General features: G+C 39.1%; 1 protein-coding gene across 4 annotated transcripts in view; it reads left to right on the top strand.

The window, feature by feature from the left end:
• The window catches only part of PIBF1 (progesterone immunomodulatory binding factor 1), a 135,247-nt gene that overhangs the window by 73,099 nt on the left and 42,331 nt on the right, over positions 1–19,817 (top strand). For 3 of the 4 annotated variants that reach the window (XM_042839047.1, XM_042839046.1, XM_042839049.1), the window contains exons 10-11: positions 7,302–7,467; positions 15,522–15,672. In XM_042839047.1, the coding sequence (XP_042694981.1) occupies positions 7,302–7,467; positions 15,522–15,672 (317 nt within the window). The remainder of the gene's footprint in view (positions 1–7,301; positions 7,468–15,521; positions 15,673–19,817) is intronic. The other variant, XM_042839048.1, reaches the window with a different exon arrangement.

Raw genomic sequence — 19,817 nt, 5'->3', positions numbered from 1 at the left:
ACTTACTGAACTGATGTTGGCCTACGAGACACCTCGAATCATCGAGAATGACCAAGGGACTCATTTTACTGGTGCAATGATACAACACTGGGCAGAAGAAAACAACATTGAGTGGCAATTCCATCTCATGAGTCTTTGAGCCTTCAGGATCACTGGAAGGAACGAAATGCCATCAAAGTGTTCCAGTGTTATTGTCAGATCACGTGTAACATCCGGTGATGATCTACACGGGACTAATGGAGCATAGGATGGACCTGCACCTGATAACCACATGCCTCTGGTAACTCAACTGAGCACTGGCTCATATAAGAACATGAACTTCCACCTTACACTGATCATCACTTGTCTTAAATTGTGTCAACCTGCATCACGACAGGCAATTGTATAAATGCCACGATGTGTTGGATCTCTGTATTAGGGAATATTCACCCCCTAGTAAACTTGATCATTTCTTCACACTGTGAAGAGGTAGAATGTATGGGAACTGTTGAGTCATGGCCTGACCCACTGATTGAATCACATGAGGGAAGCACTGAGTCAACCACGGAAGCTCAGGTGAAGGCAATTCACCTGTGTGACCAGAAGGAGTAGAGCCTGGCACCACCTTTCTTAGACCCCATTTAAGGGCTGACTGCCTCTGTGGAAGGATTTTTTTTCTGGATATTGTTCCCTTTGGATTTTTTCTGTCAACTCAGAAAAGGGTGTGCATTTTCATTTATTTTTTATTGCCCCTTTCCACTGTGATTATTCTTCTAGTTATACAACCTGTTAAATACCAGCCTAATCATGCTATTCTGCTGATTGTATGTTGTTGATTGTACATAGTTAATATACATTATTGATGAATTAGTTTCTTTGTTATTATTTGTGTTTTTGTTGATTTATTACAGAATTCAGCTTCAATATGGTAGGTCTTGTGAACTGAAGCATGAAATATGGATATTGTTTTAATTTAGTCATGATTGAAATTGAATGGGAATTCAAACAGGAAAGTGTACATAGAAAATGTGACTTAAAATATAACAAGATTTTCATGTGTATACTTCTGTGCTTTTTGATTATAATATGAATACTGAAACAATGTTGTGGAGAAGAAATCCTTTTCTATCTGTCATTTCAAGGTGAGTTTTTAAGAGTAAGTGTTTATTCATTTGAACGCTGATATTGTTTAGGTAATGAGAAATGTAATTATGCTTATTCTGGAGCTTGTACAGTTGTGCTTTCCTCTTCAGTTGAGTATGTTTCTTATAGTTTCAAAATTTGTCATTTTTACCATGTTATGTGCTGGTATGCATGTGCAAAAGATAGCTTTGTGTAATGTATCAGGACTGTGCTAGAAGCAAACTTTTTTTGTTTTTAGATAACATATTTTATCTTCTGTTTAATCATTATACTAAGATTAATAAGTACCCTGTTACTTTAGTCCATGTGAGAAGTAATTTAAAGTAATAGATAATATAAAACTGACACAGGTATCTCAATTAATTACATGTATTTAAATTAAGAATAATAGTTTTCCATTTTCTAGTGATTATTATAATAGACATATGGTTTATTAAACTAGCCAGATACACAACACATCCAATTTATGCTCAGTGCTTCAGAAACTGAGCAATTAACATATTTAAAACTAAGCAGTGGAGTTCCTACATTTCCAGTTACTTGGTGTGAACTCAATTTATGGGAAATTTTTTTCTTGCTCAGAAACAAGCCAATCAATTTTTAGTACCAAGGATCAAAGAGAATACCGACAATAGGATCTTTTGACTACTCATATTTGAACTGGTGTCTTATAGCTTGTCTCAGGTATGGACAGTGTATATGTGGTCTATTACATGACTGAATTTAATTTAGACCAATGTAAGCTCCTATTAATCCTTCTGTGACTCCAGGAAGAAGAATAAACAGCAAAGATTTTGTTCATAGAATCATAGAATCTTTTGAGTTGGAATGGACTTCTAAATTAAAGGTCATCTAGTTCAATTTCCATTTCCCCTTGTCACAATTGACTGTGCTACTAAGCATATCCTCTTCCTTCTTATAGATACCCTTTAGATATTGAAAGGGAAGGCCTCATTGCAATTTTTCAACTACTGAAATAGGGCTTATAAAGAGAATTTTTACAATGGCCTGTAGTGACAGGACAAAGGGTAATGGTTTCAAATTAAAAGAGGCTAGATGTAGGTTAGTTATTAGGAAGAAATTCTTTACTCAGAGGATAGTGAGGCACAGGTTATCCAGAGAAGTTGTGGATGCACCATCCCTGTAAGTGTTTGTCAGGTTGAATGGGGTTTTGCGTGATCTAGTCTAGTGGAAGATAGAATAATAGAATCACCAAGGTTGGGAAATACCTCCAGAATCATCCAGTCCAACCAATCACCTATCACCAATATTTCCCCATTAAACCATGTCCCTTACTAAACATCTAAACATTTCTTGAACAGCTCCAGGGACAGTGACTCAACCACCTCCCTTGGTAGCCCATTCCAGTGCCTGATGACTCTTTCAGAGAAGAAATTCTTCCTAATATCCAACCTGAATCTACTGTGGTGCAACTAGGGGCCAGTCCCTCCTGTCCTGTCTCTGCTTATGCAGGAGCAGAGGCCGTCCCCTGCCTCATCACAACCTGCTTTCAGGGAGTTGTAGAGTTCAGTAAGGTCTCTCTTCAGCTGCTTCTTCTCCAGACAAAACAATCCTGCTTCCCTCAGCTGCTCCTTGTAAGGCCTGTTCTCCAGACCCCTCACCAGCTTTGATGCTGTGAAGATATCCCTGCTCATGACACAGAGGAATTGGACTCGATCTTTGTTGATCCCTTCCAGCCTAAATCATTCTGCGATTCCCTGATTTTTGTGAACCATGAGAGCGATAGAGGAATAAAAAGATGACCAACAGTTGGAGAATAGGACTAAAAGATAGGAATGAGAACTGAATAGGCTGGAACAAACATGAAGAGAAAAAACATACCTCAAGCAGAAAGAATGAAAGCAGAATTGGAAAGGATGAGAAATCTGAGTTGGAGCTGCAACAGGGTGAGAGAAGGATAGGGACATTAGAATACATGTTGGGACTGGAAGGAACAGGATTGCAATAGGAGAGGTTAGGGAGAAAATGTCTGTAGCATTTAGGTTTCTTTGCAGATTTGGCACTGAACCAAAGCACATACATTTTTTTTAAAAAGAAAAAGGAGTATATTGTAATTACTCTGAAGATCTTAGACCTGGAACTGACCCTTCTGTGGAGTCAGGAGCATTTCGCAACTTACAAGTCACTGATTTTTTTTCTTCATTTTTTTAACTTGAAAATAACATTTCAACTGTATCCTAAAGAACCTTAGATTTCTATAATCATGTTCACAAAGTTAGAAGGGGTTGGTACTCATCTTTGTATAATCCAAGTGGACTTCATTTGGGAGATGTATTTCATAGAATTTACTTGCTTGTCATTCCTTTTTATAATAATCTTACCACTACAATTTACTATTTGAATGCTTAATTTCACAGATCTCATTGTCTTCCTATGTACTTCATTATTCAGTTATACCTGCTTTTGAAGAGTAGTGATGTAAATTCAGATTTTGTCTATGGAATAGACAGTGGTAGAAGTTAACAGTCTATTTCTGTCAGGTATAAACCGTGCTATCTCAGTACATATACAATGCTTGTAAGAAGTTTGTAAAGTTACATGCACATACTGTAAAAGCTTTTGAATATGACTATTAGATTGGGCTGTGCTGGATATGCCTGGTAGTTTACCCCAATGAAAAAGCAGTTGGTAATCTCTGCTTTCAGTTGGCTTTCTTTAGATGCACACTATTTAGAGAAGTGTACTTTTTCTCACTGCTTATATTGAAGTCCATTTTGTGATAATTTTAATGTTATATCTTTGCTTAGGAACTATTGTTTAAGTCCCTAACTGAATATTCATTCTACTTTACTCTAAAATTAATAACTTTTGTGTCACTCCACTTTAGTGAACTTCCAGCATTATTGGTTGGTCATCTTGATGGTGCAGAAAAATAATGAAGTTGAGACTTCATTTCAGATGATTCTTGCATGTTTGTTCTTTTCATTAACTCACACTGTAATTACTCTGTGATTCTCAATCCATATTCTTTTGTGAAACAAAAACTGTACCGTATCAGTTTTATTAAATTTTTTTATGGGGAAAAATCCTGTACACCCACAATAGTAGTGATATTCAAGCATAGGGTGGATTTGTTTTCTGTTGTTTTTCCTGGAGACCATCTAGGTGGATTAAGGAATGTGTTCTGACATTGTGTTTCATGACTGTATGTGTATATGTGCTCCTAGACTTCTGCTGAAATAATAGCCAAGAAGTCAGATGTGCTATTTAGCCAAATAAAAACTCACATGCTGAAGAAACTCTGAAAGCTTTGCTGCAATGGAGGGCTCACTGGTGAGCTCAAAGGTGTAGTAAGAAAATCTTATTTGAGGCGTACTAGAAAATATTCTTGGTTGGACAACAGTTTCTCCTTTACCAGCTCTGAAAAAAGGGCTTTTCTGTCATTAATGGGAGTGTAATTTTCCATACTACACATGAAAATAGATGTTATTATTTGTTGACAAAAGAGCATATGAAGTTGTTACTTACCATTACTCATAAGCTGTGCCCTGTCTGTTTCTCAAAAATCATTGCCAATGGAAAGCACACGAGGTTCTTCATAACCTTACCAGTACAAACCATACTATGCCAATGTAAATTACTTGGAATTTCTGAAGAAAATTTTCTTTTTCCTAAAGTCACCATTTGTGATTTTGCTGATAAGCGTGGTCTGGAAGCACCTAGTTGATTGAATGGACTTTGAAAACTGTCAGATCTAGTACACTTTTCTGGAAAGTTTTGTAAGGTATAGGAAAGTATATATAACTTCTGTTTATGCATGTTTCCAGTGTGTATGCTCTCTACAGATCATTAAGCCTCAGACTATTTTAAGATCTGAAGCAGTCTTCTGGAAAGGATAGCTACTTATTTTCTGTGAAGGCATAATGTTGTTTAAAGTCAATGAATGTCACTTGTAGATAAATTTCATTTGTGTATTGCATTGCAGATGGTTAGATGACATGTATCTTTGTGAAGACATGCTCATTTTGGAATGAAATATTCTTCCCAGGGTTGTAAACAACGTGCTTAGCAGAAAAGATTGACTGTCCTGTCTGCAGCCAATCACGTACAAAGTATACAGAATGTAAGCATGCTGAAACTATTTTTGTGTGGTAAAATGAAAATGGGAACATACAGTCAGAGCAATGATGAAATGCTTAAAGTATCAGCCTCAAGCAAAATTGACGGCAGTTGATATCAGATAGATAATGGGCATTTAGCAGTTTTGTATGAGAGGAAATGTCATGTTGCTATTGAACAAGAAAGTTGTTTTTAGAAAGAGTGATGATGTCTTCATGAGTTTGTGGGCAAAATTTCCACTCTTTCCTCATGCAGTCTGTATGGGAACAATCTCATTCATGCATTGGACTGTTTATACATACACAAACGTTTACAGAGGACATCATAGTGTCACCTGTTTTTTCTGTTTATTTCAGTGAAAATTGCTTCCTTTTTGTATCTTAGAAACATTCCTACATCTGAAATCCTCAGGGTAAATATCCGACTAATCCCTTTTTTTTTTTATTTTATTTTTTTTTAATGCTCTCAATCCTACCTAAAGATTAGATACTAAATAGAGTAGAAATGTGTTGCAACTGCTACTTGACAAATGACAGTTAAGAGCAGTAATGGGTTAGAGTGAAGGTTTATCTGGCATTCTAACAATTTCAGTAATTTGTGTGAGAAGTACCATCTTACATTTAATAGTTGTCAAAGGATTTATCTTCTGAGAGTTTGTTCGATCTCGTCCTGAGTAAGTGTTGAGTATTCAGAACATCTTATACAAGGAATTTCACGTATTTCATGATAGTCTGTGAAGAATTATATTTGCTTTTCATTCCACAGCTGCTAGTTTTATTACACACCTCCTCATTCATCTATTGGAAAATATGGTAAATAATTGATTCTCAATCCCGTTCTCGATGCCACTTAGGCTGTTTCAGGCCTCTTATAACTCCCGTTTTCTTATACCATCTCTTTAGCATTCTGGTTTGCTTAATTAACCTATTTCTCATACTGTCACTATATTATAGCACAATGTTGCCAATTGTCAAATATCTTTAATGCCCTTCTCAAACTACATTTACATGTAGTTTACATGTAAAGAACATGTTTACATGTTCTACTATATTCTTTGTGAGGTTAGTTACTAGCAATGTGTTCAGCATTCATTATGCAGGTAACAGTGTGGAATTGTAAAGTGACATGATGATTTCTGTATGTTCTCTATTCCTTTCACAGCCATTCCCCAAATGTTATTTTTTACCACTGTTTAAAACTGAATTAAAGATAAAATAGATTTGTCTAGTATAATCCCAAGATCTCATTTCCAAATTAAAAGTTAAGTAGGAGTTGGTAATTTTATGTATATGGTTAAGAAAATTTTTATTCGTTACTTTCTACGTATCTCCTTTAAATTTCATATGATTTAATGCCCAGCTTCTTAAGGTTTTCTACTGTTATTCACATCAGCTTCATTTTTACAGTCCAGTAATTTAGTATTCCATTAGAAACCTTTTTGAGGTTGCCTATTAAGCATAAGGAGTGGAACAACAGATACCTGCTTCTAAGTGGCATACTATTTGTCTGACAGCTTAATTCCTGTTAGATAGTCTTCAACCTGAGGTTGACTGTGGAAATAATAAACTGTCATGGTCTGGTTTCTTTATGTCTTCGGTTATGGGAAGAATTAGTGTAGCACATATCCAAGATAAACCTAAGGGAATGCAGCCTTGTTTCCGTTGGTGTCTAACACTACTTCTCTGGATCATGTATTACAGTTAGTGGAGAAGAGGCAATAGCCTCCTTGGTATCTCTCCTGTGTCCTTTAAAGATTTCATTGTTAGAGGTATGGAATGTATACACATCTATACTGAAAAGGAAATTCATGTTGATGTAATATTTTTAAAAACTAAGGTCACTGTCATTTGATTTTTGCATTACCAATCCACAAATTTAGCAAAGCCATGGACTGAGTTTTCTACCTGCTGTGTTCTGTAGTCATCTATCCAATGGTACTTAGATAGGCAACTATAAATAGATAACTAACTTGTATTTACCAAACTCTTAAAAATACTCTCAATTTCATTTCGGGTATAAATTTCAAAGCAGAACAAGCAGATGTTTTGAAGATTCAAAAAAAAAATGTTTGTGTTTTTTTTTGTTTGTTTTGTTTTTAGGTATAGACAAATGCAGCTTGGCACAGAAAGCAAAGTATCTGAACTTCTTCACCAAAGTAAGTTAAAGTCCTTTGAAAGTGAACATATTCAACTCATGCAACAAGAAACAGCTAAGAATCTTTCACAGTGCCAAATAGAATGTGAGAAATATCAGAGAAAGTTGGAGGTATGTTATTAATACTCAATGAGGCATTACAAAGTTGTTTTCAATTATAATTCAAAATGAAGAAACTTGGGGGTGGGGGGGCAGAAGGAAAAGATGACATCACCAAAAGATGTACATGGTTGAGTTAGTATTTCCACCAAACAGTGCTGAAGCAGAACATTCTGAAAAAGCTTACCAAGCTATACTGTTTCAGGGAAAACTAAGGAAAGAAGAAAGCAAAGCATTTTCTTATGGTGAGATGTTTAAAACGTGTGTGTTAGGTTAACAGTATCCATCATAGAAACTATCTCTGCATGTCATATGTTAGCATTAGATACTTCACTTGGAAAGGATAGGTCCTTATTATGCATCCTTACTGATAAATCCTTTGTCTTTTAATCTGGCTTGTATAAAACTGCTTATTAATTCCATTTCAGGAAGCTAAACAGATAATGTATAGGAAAATGTCTTTCTATTTTATTCTTTCAAGTATATATTAGAACTTCAATACCAGTAGTAAGTAGAACAATTTTAGAGGAAAAAAAAAAATGGTGATATGGTGAAATTCTCTTCAAAGTATATAGACTTCTTAAAAGCATAGACGTTTCTTGGAAGCATAGAGAACTTTAAAAAGTCTATTACATTATTTAATAACACTAGAGTAAACCAAACTGATTTAGTAGAACTGCTATTACTGTCCTTTTATTATAGAGGTATTGCTAGAAGAAGTTCGTTCAGACTCTTTTGTAGGAGACATATCCAGAGGAATCCAGTTTGTCATAATTAGATATGGATATTTGATCTCTGGCAGATCCTTCAGAATCTATTTGTGCAAGATGAAAAATAAGCTGTTTTGAGTTCCCTTACACACAAGGGTAATAGCTCGCTAGCTCTCTTGAACAGCTCTGCATTCATTAATAGGTGGCAATTAAAACCCTTTTTTATTTAACTCATTCCTTCTAAAATTAAGTGGAAAAAATGAATTTTTTTTTTTTTTCTGTAGAAGAGCTATTTCTTTTACTTTGTTCAGGACACACTTACTCAGTACTGTTACATGACTAAAAATTTTACCTTCACAAAGGATCACAGAAAAACAGTTGGAAGTGGCCAGCCTTAAGCACTATCCTGCTATGGCTACTCTTAGCTCATGACAAGAGCCGTTATCTTATTAGAGGTTATCCATACACCAAGAGGAAGTGGAACAGATTCTGTCCCACTGTAACAATGGAGCAAGATCAAGACTTCATCATGAAACTGAATGTATATAAGTCCATGCGGCCAGGTGATATCCATCCCAGGGTTCTGAGAGAGATGGCTGATGTGGTTGCCGAGCCACTCTCCAAATTTGAAAAATCATGGCTGGCTGGTGAAGTCCCTGGTGACTGGAAAAAGGGAAACATTACTCCCATTTTTAAAAAAGGGAGAAAGGAAGACCCAATGAACTACAGGCTGGTGAGCCTTACCTCTGTACCTGGGAAGATCATGAAGTAGATCCTCCTGGTTACCATGTTAAGGCACATATGAGGTGAAAAGGTGATTTGAGACAGCCAGTGTGGCTTCACCAAGGGCAGATCTTGCCTGACCAATCTTGTGGCCTTCTATGATGGAGTGATGGCACCATGGATGGTGGAAGGGCAATGGATGTCATCTACCTGGACTTCTGCAAAGCCTTTGACATGGTCCCTTGCCACATCCTTCGCTCTAAATTGGAGAGGTGTGGATTTGAAGGATGGACTGTTCGATGGATTAGGACTTGGATGCAGCCAATGGTTCTCTGTCAGGATGGAGGTGTCCCTCAGGGCTCTGTCTTCGGATCGGTGCTCTTCAACATCTTCATTAATAACACAGACAATTGCATCAAGTGCACCCTTACAAGTTTGCGGATGACACCAAGCTGAGTGGTGCAGTCAATAACTGGAAGGAAGGGAAGCCATCCAGAAGGACCTGGACAGGCTGGAGAAGTGGGCCCATGTGAACCTACTGAGATTCAGCAAGGCCAAATGCAGGGTGCTGCACCTGGGTTGGGGCAACTCCATGTATTTATACAAACTAGGGGAAGAACCCCTTGAAAGCAGTCCTGTGGAGAAGGACTTGGGGGTCCTAGTGGAAGAAAAGCTGGACATGAGCCAGCAGTGTGCGCTTGCAGTCCAGATGGCCAACTACATCCTTGCCTTGCTCCAATTTATAGGAGGGAGTGGAGGTTCTTTTAGTATCTGTATACTTGGTGTGAGATTAAGAAACAGCAGTTCAAATGTTGGTCTGACTAGTTTATTACAGTTATTAATCATGGAGATGGAGAAGGGGAGGATGGACACTACTATGAATTAGGGTAATGGGGAAGGGAGGGAGGGTGATAGAAAAGATAGGAAAGAGGAAGCAAGGAGTCTTTATACGAAGCAAGAGGGAGATAGTTACCACTGTGAATCCAGCGTGGTACATAGTTCAGTCATTGATCTTCAGTAGTGGTGGGCTGTCAGACATTGTTGTTCTGTTGATGATGATGGTGACCACGGCAATGATGGCAACTTTTCAATGGTAGTACAAACTTATTATAAATAAGTCCAAAGTGGTTGAGTCAGCTCTACTTGGAGTGGCAGATTCTGGCTCTGGGATCTCAGCAGGAAACTTCTTTGTTCGCATCTTCTGGGCCTTGCCAGCAGGTAAGAAGGAGCAGGGAGGCACCAACTTATATCTTGCCTTCACAGGATACAGTGGCATCACCCCCCAGTCTCCCATAGCAAGCTGGAGTTATTTGGTCACAGGCTAGATCTTCTGCCAGTAAACAGTCCTGAGCACTATCTTCCAAAGGCACACAGCTCCAAAGAAATGCTTTTAAATGTAAAATTGTCCACACAGCTATGTTGATTGCCACATGGCAACACGCATCGCTCATCTCCTAGATGAGTCAGTCTTATCACAAGAAATACTTCAGGAAGCAAGCTTTGAGCCAAAAAAACAAAGAAGGATTCTCACAATCCTGGGCTGCCTTAAAAAAGGGGTGGCCAGGGAGTGATTGTGTCTGTTGTGTCCCCATCCCGTCCCCAGCCAGCTCTTGTGAGGCCCCACCTGGAGTACTGCATCCAGGCCAGGGTTCCCCAGTGCAGGATGTGGAGCTCTTGGAGTGGGTCCAGAGGAGGGCCACTAAGATGATCAGAGGGCTGGCGCACCTCTCCTTTGAGGAAAGATTGAGGGAACTGGACTTGTTTAGCTTTGAGAGGAGAAGGCTCTGGGGGGACCTCATTTGTGGCCTTCCAGTACTTAAAGGGAGCATATAAACAGGAGAGGGAATGACTGTTTACATGGGTGGATAGTGATAGGGCAAGAGGGAATGGCTTTAAACTGAGACATGGGAGGTTTAGGTTAGATATTAGGAGAAAGTTTTTCACACAGAGGGTGGTGACACTTTCAACAATGATGTTCAGAGGGCTGAAGCACCTCTACTACGAAAGAAGCTGAGAGAGCTGAGGCTGTTCAGTCTGGAGAAGAGAAGGCTCTGGGGAACGTTATAGTGGCCCTCCAATACCTAAAAGAATAGAATATATTAGGTAAAATAAATGATATTAAGGGAAAAAAAGAAAACATACCTCAGAAACACCAATGTATTGTGTCAGCACTTGAAAATACATCACAAATTCAAGAGCCTAACTTCAATAACATAGTGTTGTGGTTTAACCTGGTAGGTGGCTAAGCACCACACAGTCCATTGCTCATTTCCGCCCTTCCCAGTGGGATGGTGGAAAGAATCTGGAAATACAAGTGGAACTCGGGTTGAGATAAAATTGTTTACTACGGATAGAGAAAAGGAGAAGGGCAATAGTTATGACCATTTATATATTTATGTGAGCATATATGACAAGAGATGCACAAGCAATTGCTAACCGTACCTCATCAGTCCCATGCTAGTCACCTGAGCAGTGGAAGAGAGAGATATTAACTCCTACCTCTTTCAGAACTGCTTCTACATGATATCATAAGGAATGGCATATCCCTTTGGTCATTTTTAGTCAGCTGTCCTAATGCTGTTCCATCCTAGCTCCCCGAGGCCTTTGCTGAAAATGGCCTTGGCTCTGCACTATGCAACTTGAAGAGGGTACAAAGAAGTTGGTAGGATGAGCAGGGAGAAAATTAGGCAAAAGCCCAGCTTGAACTCAACTTGGCTGGGGTAAAAGGGAACAAGAAAATCTTTTACGAATTTATTAACGGTAAGAGGAGGACCAAGGAGAATCTCCTTTCTTTACTGGATGCATCTGGAAATGTGGCCACTGAGGATAGGGAAAAGGATTCTCAATGCCTTATTTACATCTGTCCTTAAAAGTCAAGCCAGTTATCATCAGGGCACTCTACTCACTGACCTGGAAGTCTTGGATGGGGAGAGGAATAAATCCCCTGTGATTCAGGAGGAAACAGTCAGAGGCCTGCTATTCCATGTGGACTGCCACAAATCCATGGGGCTGGATGAGATCCATCCAAAAGTGCTGAGGGAACTGGTGACGATGATAGCCAAGCCGCTTTCCATCATGTGTCAGCATTCCTGGTCAGCTGGGTAGGTCCCAGAAGACAGGAGACTTGCTGATCTGACTTTTCTACAAGGGTTGTAAGGAGGATCTGGGGTCCTACAACCTGTCAGCATGGCTTCGGTGCCAGGAATGGTTATGGAGCAGATCATCTTGAGTGAGATTACACAGTATGTGTGAGGCAACCAGGGGATCAAGCCCAGCCAGCATGGATTTGTGCAGGACAGGGCCTGCTTGACCAACCTGATCTTCTACGATGGAGTGGCCTGCCTGGGTGGTGAGGGAAAGGCTGTTGATGTGATTTCCCTTAACTTCAGCAAAGCCTCCCACAGTCTCTGCCTCAGTATTGTCCTGCAGAAGCTGCAGCCCATGGCTTGGAGGGGTAAGCTGTGTGCTGGGTGAGGAGCTGGCTGGAGGGCCGGGCCTAGTGAGTGGTGATGAATGGAGTTAAATCCAGCTGGTGACCAATCACAAGTTGTGTTCCCCAGGGATCGGTACTGGTGCCTGTCCTCAGTATCTTCAGTATCTTTATTGATCAACTGGGTGAGGACATTGAGTGTGCCCTCAGTAAGTTTTCAGATTACATCAAGCTGGCAGGAAGTGTCGATCTGCTTGGTCGCAGCAGGGTCCTACAGAGGGATCTGGATAGGCTGGATCGCTGGGCTGAGGTGAATAGGGTGAGGTTCAACAAGTCCAAATGCACAGGTCCTGCTCTTCGGCCACATCTCCAAGCAATGTTACAGGCTTGTGGCAGAGTGGCTGGAAGACTGTGTAGAGGAAATGGACCTGAAGGATATTGATTGATGCTTGGCTGAACATGAGCCTTCAGTGTGGCCAAGGCCAATGGCATCAAAAACAGACCTTATTGCTTTCTATAACTACGTGATGGGAGGTTATAGTGAGCTGGGGGTCAATCTCTTCTCTTGTGTAACTAGTAATAGGACTGGAGGGAACAGCTGCAAGCTGTACTGGGGAGATTTAGGCTGCACATTAGGAAATACTGGTTTTCTGAAAGAGTGGTCAGGTACTAGAATGGGCTGCCTAGGGAGGTGGTGGACTCACCAATCCTGGAGGTGTTCAAGGAATGTTGAGATATTGTGTTGAGGGACATGTTTTAGTGAGAACTATCAGTGATAAGTGGACGGTTGGACTGGATGAGGTCTTTTCCAACCTTGATGATTCTGTGATCAATTTGTTATCAACATTGCTTTTCTCCTGGAACCAAAACATAGTGTTGTACCAGACACTCTAAAAAAAACAATTCTAGCCCACATGAATCTAAGACATGTATATAAAATTTCACTAGTGTGCAAATACGCTATATGCACTATGGATAAAATTTACACAATCAAGAGACTGAAGCATTTTGATACTTACACCCACTACATCTGTTTACATGAAGTTCAGTGAGTTGGACCTTTCCATCTAAACAAGCTTAGAATTTATTCTCTTTCAAATGCGTACTTTCAAAAAATGTAATATATCCTGTTTGACTCACTGTAGTATTGGAAAGATGTCCAGTCTGCAGCAGAGGAAACTTACATCAAAACAAAATTTCTTCATCTGTGAAAAGTTAGTCCTGAAAACATACCACTGCATCCAATTTGTGAGATTTAAATGAAATTGACAGTGTGTGTAAAACAGTCAGTAGGCTACACAAACTTAGTAGAACAGAATAAGAACTCTTTTTTTCTAGATTTCAGCTAGTTCAGTCTTTGTTTTGCGGGGGAAATATGCTGTTGTTGGAGATTCTGCATTACTGGGATGTTTATGAAAAGGAGCTATAGAGTGGAAACACTTACAGAGTGGAAACAAAGCTTTAGATGAAATGTAATTTCTTGTTGTTCTGTCTGTATTGGAACATTCAGATCCTGGCTGATGAGGTTAGTTGTGGTCATGAGCACTGGGAGTGCCAGCTGTGCTAGACTTTGAGGTTACTAAATAAATTTTAATTGCACAGACATGTCTAAACTTTGACTAAGGAAGTTGCATTTGAGTTGTGTTTCCATTTTCTTTGGATATTTATTTGAATAAACTCTTGAATATGTGGTGTTCAGCTGTATTAGTTCTCCTGGCACTTCCTTTTCCTGATAGAGATATGCCTTGAAACCAATGCTTTCTCATTACAGAGAATTACTGCAGAATTTAAACACTTGAAATCCTTTTTTTTTTTTTGCATTTGTTCCTTTTGACTGATTTCTTATATTTCTTTTCTAAAATACACGATCAGTGTATTAATATTAATATTGTACAGCACATCAATTTTGACTAATGTAGTCACCATTAACTTAGGACTCAGCTATAGAGCTGTAGCTGCTTCATGAAAAAAATCTGTTTTTAATTGGATTTCAGCATAGTTTCTCTTAAACATCCTAAACTATGAAACTGTTTTATATGTTGCCAAAATTTGACCTATAAATGTAGCCTTCTGTGACAGTAGATTGATGCTTTCCATGTTTTTATATTTGTGTTGCTTATTTCCCTAAATACTGTGGATAGCTTCATATTTCTGACTGCATACAGCATTACTGCTGTGTACACAGTACATAGATTGCTACTTCACTAAACGAAGATTTTCATTCCAGCTGGTTTTACGCTATTTGTCAATGTTGTATTTTTCTATTTTCAAGCACCATATCACTTAGCTTTCTTGTTAAGCTTTAGTTTGTACAGAACTTCCTAACTTTTAACTTTGAATATGTCCCTTTTTTGTAAAATGTTGGTAGATTAAGTATTTACGTTAACTGAAAATGCTCATGATGTTTCATGACTTTTCAATGATGAGTGAATAATAAGAATCTGATATAACTTAAATAACAAATCTCGTTATTTGTGCATTTACTATTCCATAAAGGAACCAATCTAGTAAATTGGGTACTGGTATATGAATGTAATTGAATCAACAAAAAAGAAACAGTCATTTTTTATATTTTTTTTTTACTTCTCCATTAATTTTTGTAACTATTGCTTTGGTTGTTGTAACTGCCCTTTAAAATTACTGCCATTTTTCCAAGTTGAGACAAAGGCATTAAGAAGTTCTGGGGAGACCTGATAACAGCCTTTCAGTATCTACAGGGGAGGCAATAAGAAAGGGGACAGAGTCTTTGCAGGGTCAGTTGTGATGGGATAAGAGGGAATTGTTTCAAAACACAACAGAGGAGATTTAGATTGGAAATGAGAAAGAAGTCTTTTATGGTAAGACTGAAGCACTGAAACACGTTGCCCAGAGCTCTGAGCAAACTGATGGTGCTGTAGGTGTCCCTGTTCATTTCAGGGAAATTGGACTTCATGATCTTTAAGAGTCCCTTCAAGTTCAAATAGTCATATGATTCTATAAAGCGTTATAACACATGAGAGTGTAGTCTGTGCAAGATAACATAGCTGAAAAGAACTAATTTTTTTTCAACTATTTTACTATACCTGTGCAAAAGTTGCATCAAATGTGATACATTATTGTTGTTTGGTATTCTGTTGCTGATTAATTTACATGTGGGTTTTCACCTTTTTCATAAACAGCTGTCATGCTGTTTTCAGTGATATTTTCATTATTCATTCTCACAGGTGCTCACCAAGGAATTTTACAGTCTTCAGTCTTCTAGTGAAACACGCATTATTGAACTTCAAACACAGAATTCTGAGTTTCAGGCAAGACTAGATACTTACGAAAAACTTGAAAAAGACCTTGATGAGATAATAATGCAGACAGCAGAAAGTAAGTTCTGATACAAATTACATCTGTAGATGTTTCTAGAATTCTGGCAATATCTTATATCTTACAGCACTTAGTGTCTGCTATTCTCCTTCCTCTTGCCTAAAAGTTAAGAAGCTATAGTTATTTTAATAGAAAATACTAATGACAAGTTTATATACATACATTTTTAAATATCTATGAAATAAACATATTAGACGTACTGATGTTAAAAATCATCTCATTTTTTCCCCTCATCTCTTTTGCCTGTTCTAGTTATTCATTAAGATTGAGTTTGTTGGGTTTCTGTTTTGTTTTGTTTTTAGAATTCTTCTATCAAATATTTTGAGTACCAGGAAGCTTTGTTGACAGACAACTGTAGGTTTAATAATATAGCAGAGTGATAAATGTGATTTTTTTTTAAATTAATTATGGGAAATAAAAGTTATTTCTTGTGTTGAATTAATAGTAATTTTACTCTGTTTCTGGTGAGGCCACATCTGGAGTACCATGTCCAGTTCTTTCTCCCCAGTTCAAGTGTGACAGGGAACTTCTATAGAGAGTCCAGCTGAAGACCACAAAGATCATGAGGGTCCTAAAGCATCTCCGCTGGGAGGAAGGGCTCGGAGACCTGAGACTGTTAAGCCTGTAGAAGAGAGGACTGGGAGGGGATCTTATCAATGCTTATAAATATCTACAGGGCAGGTGTCAATTGGATGAGGCCGACTTCTTTTCAGTGTGCTCAGTGACAGAACAAGGTGCAATGGGAACAAACTGGATCACAGGACGTTCTATATGAACATGAGAAAGAACTTGTCTACTTTGAGGGTGCCATAGCTTTGAAACAGGCTGCCCAGGGAGGTTCTGGAGTCTCTTTCTACTGGAGATACTCTGGAGATTTCTTCCTGGACACTTTCTTGTGCAGTGTACTCTAGGGAGCCTGCTTTAGTAGGGGAACTGGATTAGATGATTTTCAGACATCTCTTTCAGTCCCTATGATTCTCTAATTTTACGTGATTCTGTGAAGTCATTGCTAGTGGCAAATCAATCTGTTCTAATTACTAATGGCAAATCATCCCGCTATAAGTAGTAAACCAGTGGTTTGCTTCTGATCTGATTACTTTGGAAAACTTTCCTCTCTGGTTGGCCAAAATAACAATATCTGTTCTCAAAGAGCAGAAATTGTGATATCTCTGGGGTCAGAAACAGATACATCTCCTTTACCTTAGGTGAATCAACAAAGCAACTGTTTTCTAATTCAAAGTTAGGACTCTAATCCTGAAGTCTTCTAGCCAGTGTATGATGATAATAGGCCATTTTAATTTCTCAAACTAATTTGTGGATCTTCTTGCCCTTCTGTCTTCATTTTCTCTTCTAAAAAGAATAATTATAAATGATGTTTTACAGGTAGGAGATAGTTACGTAAGCTTTAAATGGAAACATTAGTCTACAGCTAAGTATGCATTAGTGGGATTTAGTGGCATCTAGCAGCCTTCAATAGCTAGGGTGTGCAGATGTGTGTACTTTTGCTCATTTAATACACTGTAGATATTTTTTTGCAAGGTGAAAATGAACTTAAGAATAACGTTTTCTGCTTACAGTGATTCGCATTTTCTCATTCACCTTATGGTAGTAAAGTTTTTTTTACAAAACTGAATAGTTCTTAACTTCTTCCTAAATAATGTTTTAATTATATTTGTAAGCTACAGAATATTGGTACTTAAAGAGTGAGTATAAAAAAAAAACATGGGGAGTGACTTTTTACATAGCCTGATAGTGATAGGACAAGGCAGAACTGTTTTAAACTAAAAGAGGGTAATTTGTGTTAGATATTAGGAGGAGACTTTTCACTCTGAGAGAGGTGAGGCGCTGGAACAGACACTGTTGATGCCATACCCCTGGAGGTGTCCAAGGCCTTGGGTAGCCTGATCTAACGGGTGTCAGCTCTGTCCATGGTTGCAGGAGTTGAAACTAGATTTTTACAGGCCTTTCCAACACAAGTCATTGTATGATCACCTAAAGAAGTCGAAGTTTACAAATGCACTTGTTTAACAACAATTTGTATTTTTAACAACAGTTTGTATTCTGGTTCAGTTTGAGGAGGTAAAAAGGGAGATATAGCACAATAATATTGCTTGATCACCAAGGTTCGCTGCTTTGAAGCTGTTCCAGCCAGAACTGCAGTAAATGACCATGAGGTACAGGAGGGTTTCAGTCAGTTCTTTGATCAGGCAACCCTGAGGTAACAGAGCAGCCTGGCAGCTCTCACGAGAGTGGCTGATGTGAAGTGGGCGTTGTCAGGACAACTGCTCTGCATCCATGCGCCCTGTCTAGAAAAAGCCTCAGGGATGGAGAGGAGTCGGATATGTGAATCACGTGGGCCATTCAGACAAGGAGAAACCATAAGCCACCTATTCACATGACTACCCAGGGAGGAGGATTGTTATCACTGTGAAGAAAGTGCTGAGGGTGTTGGCCGATGTGGTTGCCAAGCCACACTCCATCATTCTTTGGCAGTCTTGGCTAACCGGAAATGTGTTGGGGAAATGGAGACTGGCAAATGTGATGCTTATCTTTAGAAAGGGCTGGAAAGATGATTCTGGTAGCTATAGTCCTATCAGTCTCAGCTCAGTGCCTGGAAGGTTATGGAATCGATAATCTTGGGAGCAATCATGGACCAGTTAAAGGTCAACCAGGGGATCAGGACCAGTCAGCACGGGTTTACGAATGGTAGATTCTGTTTGACAGACCTGATTTCATTTTATGACAAGGTGACCTGCTTAGTGGGTGAAAGTAAGGCTGTTGATGTGGTCTGCCTGGACTTCAGTAAAGCTTTTCACACTGTCCCCCACAGCATTCTCATGGAGAAGCTGGCTGCCCATGGTTTGCATAGGTGTATACTCTGCTGAGTGAAGCATTGGCTGGGGATGGCTGGGCCCAAAGAGTTGTGGTCAGTGGATTTAAATCTAGTTGGTGGCTAGTCACGAACAGTATCCCCCAAGGCTCAGTACTGGGGCTGCTTCTGTTTAATATCTTTAATAATCTCGATTAGGGGATTGAATGCACCCTCAGTAAGTTTGCAGATGACGCCAAGTTGGGAGTGTTAAGCTGCCAGAGGGGAGAAAGGCACTACAGAGGGACCTGGATAGACTGGATCGTTGGGCCAAGGTTAACTGTTTCAACAGTGCCAAGTGTCAGGTCCTGCATTTTGGTCACAACAACCCCAGGCAACCCTACAGGTTTGGGAAGGAGTGGCTGGAAAGCTGCCTGATGGAAAGGAACCTTGGTGTACTGATGAACAGTCAGCTGAATATAAGCCATCAGCGAGCCCAGGTGGCTATGTATGAGGCTTGTATGAGGAATCATGTGGTGAGTAGATTAGGGAAGTCATCCTGCCCCTGTACTCAGCACTGGTGAGGCCTTACCTCAAGTACTGTGTTCAGTTTTGGGCACCTCAGTACAGAAAGGATGTGGAGGTGCTGGAGCAGGTCCAAAGAAGGGCAACAAGGCTTGTGAAGGGCTTGGAGAATATGCCCTACGAGGAGAGACTGAAGGAACTGGGGCTGTTTAGTCTGGGAAAAGGAGGCTGAGGGGAGAACTTATTGCTCTCTTCTGATATCTGAAAGCTGCTTACAGTGAGAGTGGGGTTGGTCTCTTCTCGCTGGTGACAGGATGAGGGGAAATGGCCTCAAGTTGCACCAGGGTAAGTTTAGGTTGGATATCAGGAAACAATTATTTACATAAAGAGTTGTTAAGCACTGGAATAGGCTCCCTAGGGAGGTGGTTCAGTCACCATCCCTGGATGTGCTTAAAAACAGTTTGGATGTGGTAGTCAGGCACATGCTTTAGCAGAGGGTTGTTAGAGTTAGGGTAGTGTGGTTAGGTTGTGATTGGACTCGATGATCTTTGAGGTCTTTTCAAACGTAAACTATTCTATGGTGTTCTGATTATTTCAACATATTGCTTATTTTTACTATATGTATATAACTAATATAATTGCTTATTCTTACTATTGTATCTTTGACATTGAAAGTTAGAAGTAATACTTATGACAGAATTCCAGCACTAAGTTGAAGTTCTGAGGTAAATCAGAGAAAATAAAAGCCTTACTTCTTTTCAAAATATTTGAAGAAGAATACAGACATACTTTCTCCTACTTCCTAAATTAA

Source organism: Centrocercus urophasianus, unplaced genomic scaffold (assembly GCF_019232065.1).
Source record: "Centrocercus urophasianus isolate 14NV4802_14NV808 unplaced genomic scaffold, USGS_Curo_1.0 seq_9, whole genome shotgun sequence".
Lineage (NCBI taxonomy): Eukaryota > Metazoa > Chordata > Aves > Galliformes > Phasianidae > Centrocercus > Centrocercus urophasianus.
This window is presented reverse-complemented; position numbering and strand designations above follow the sequence as displayed.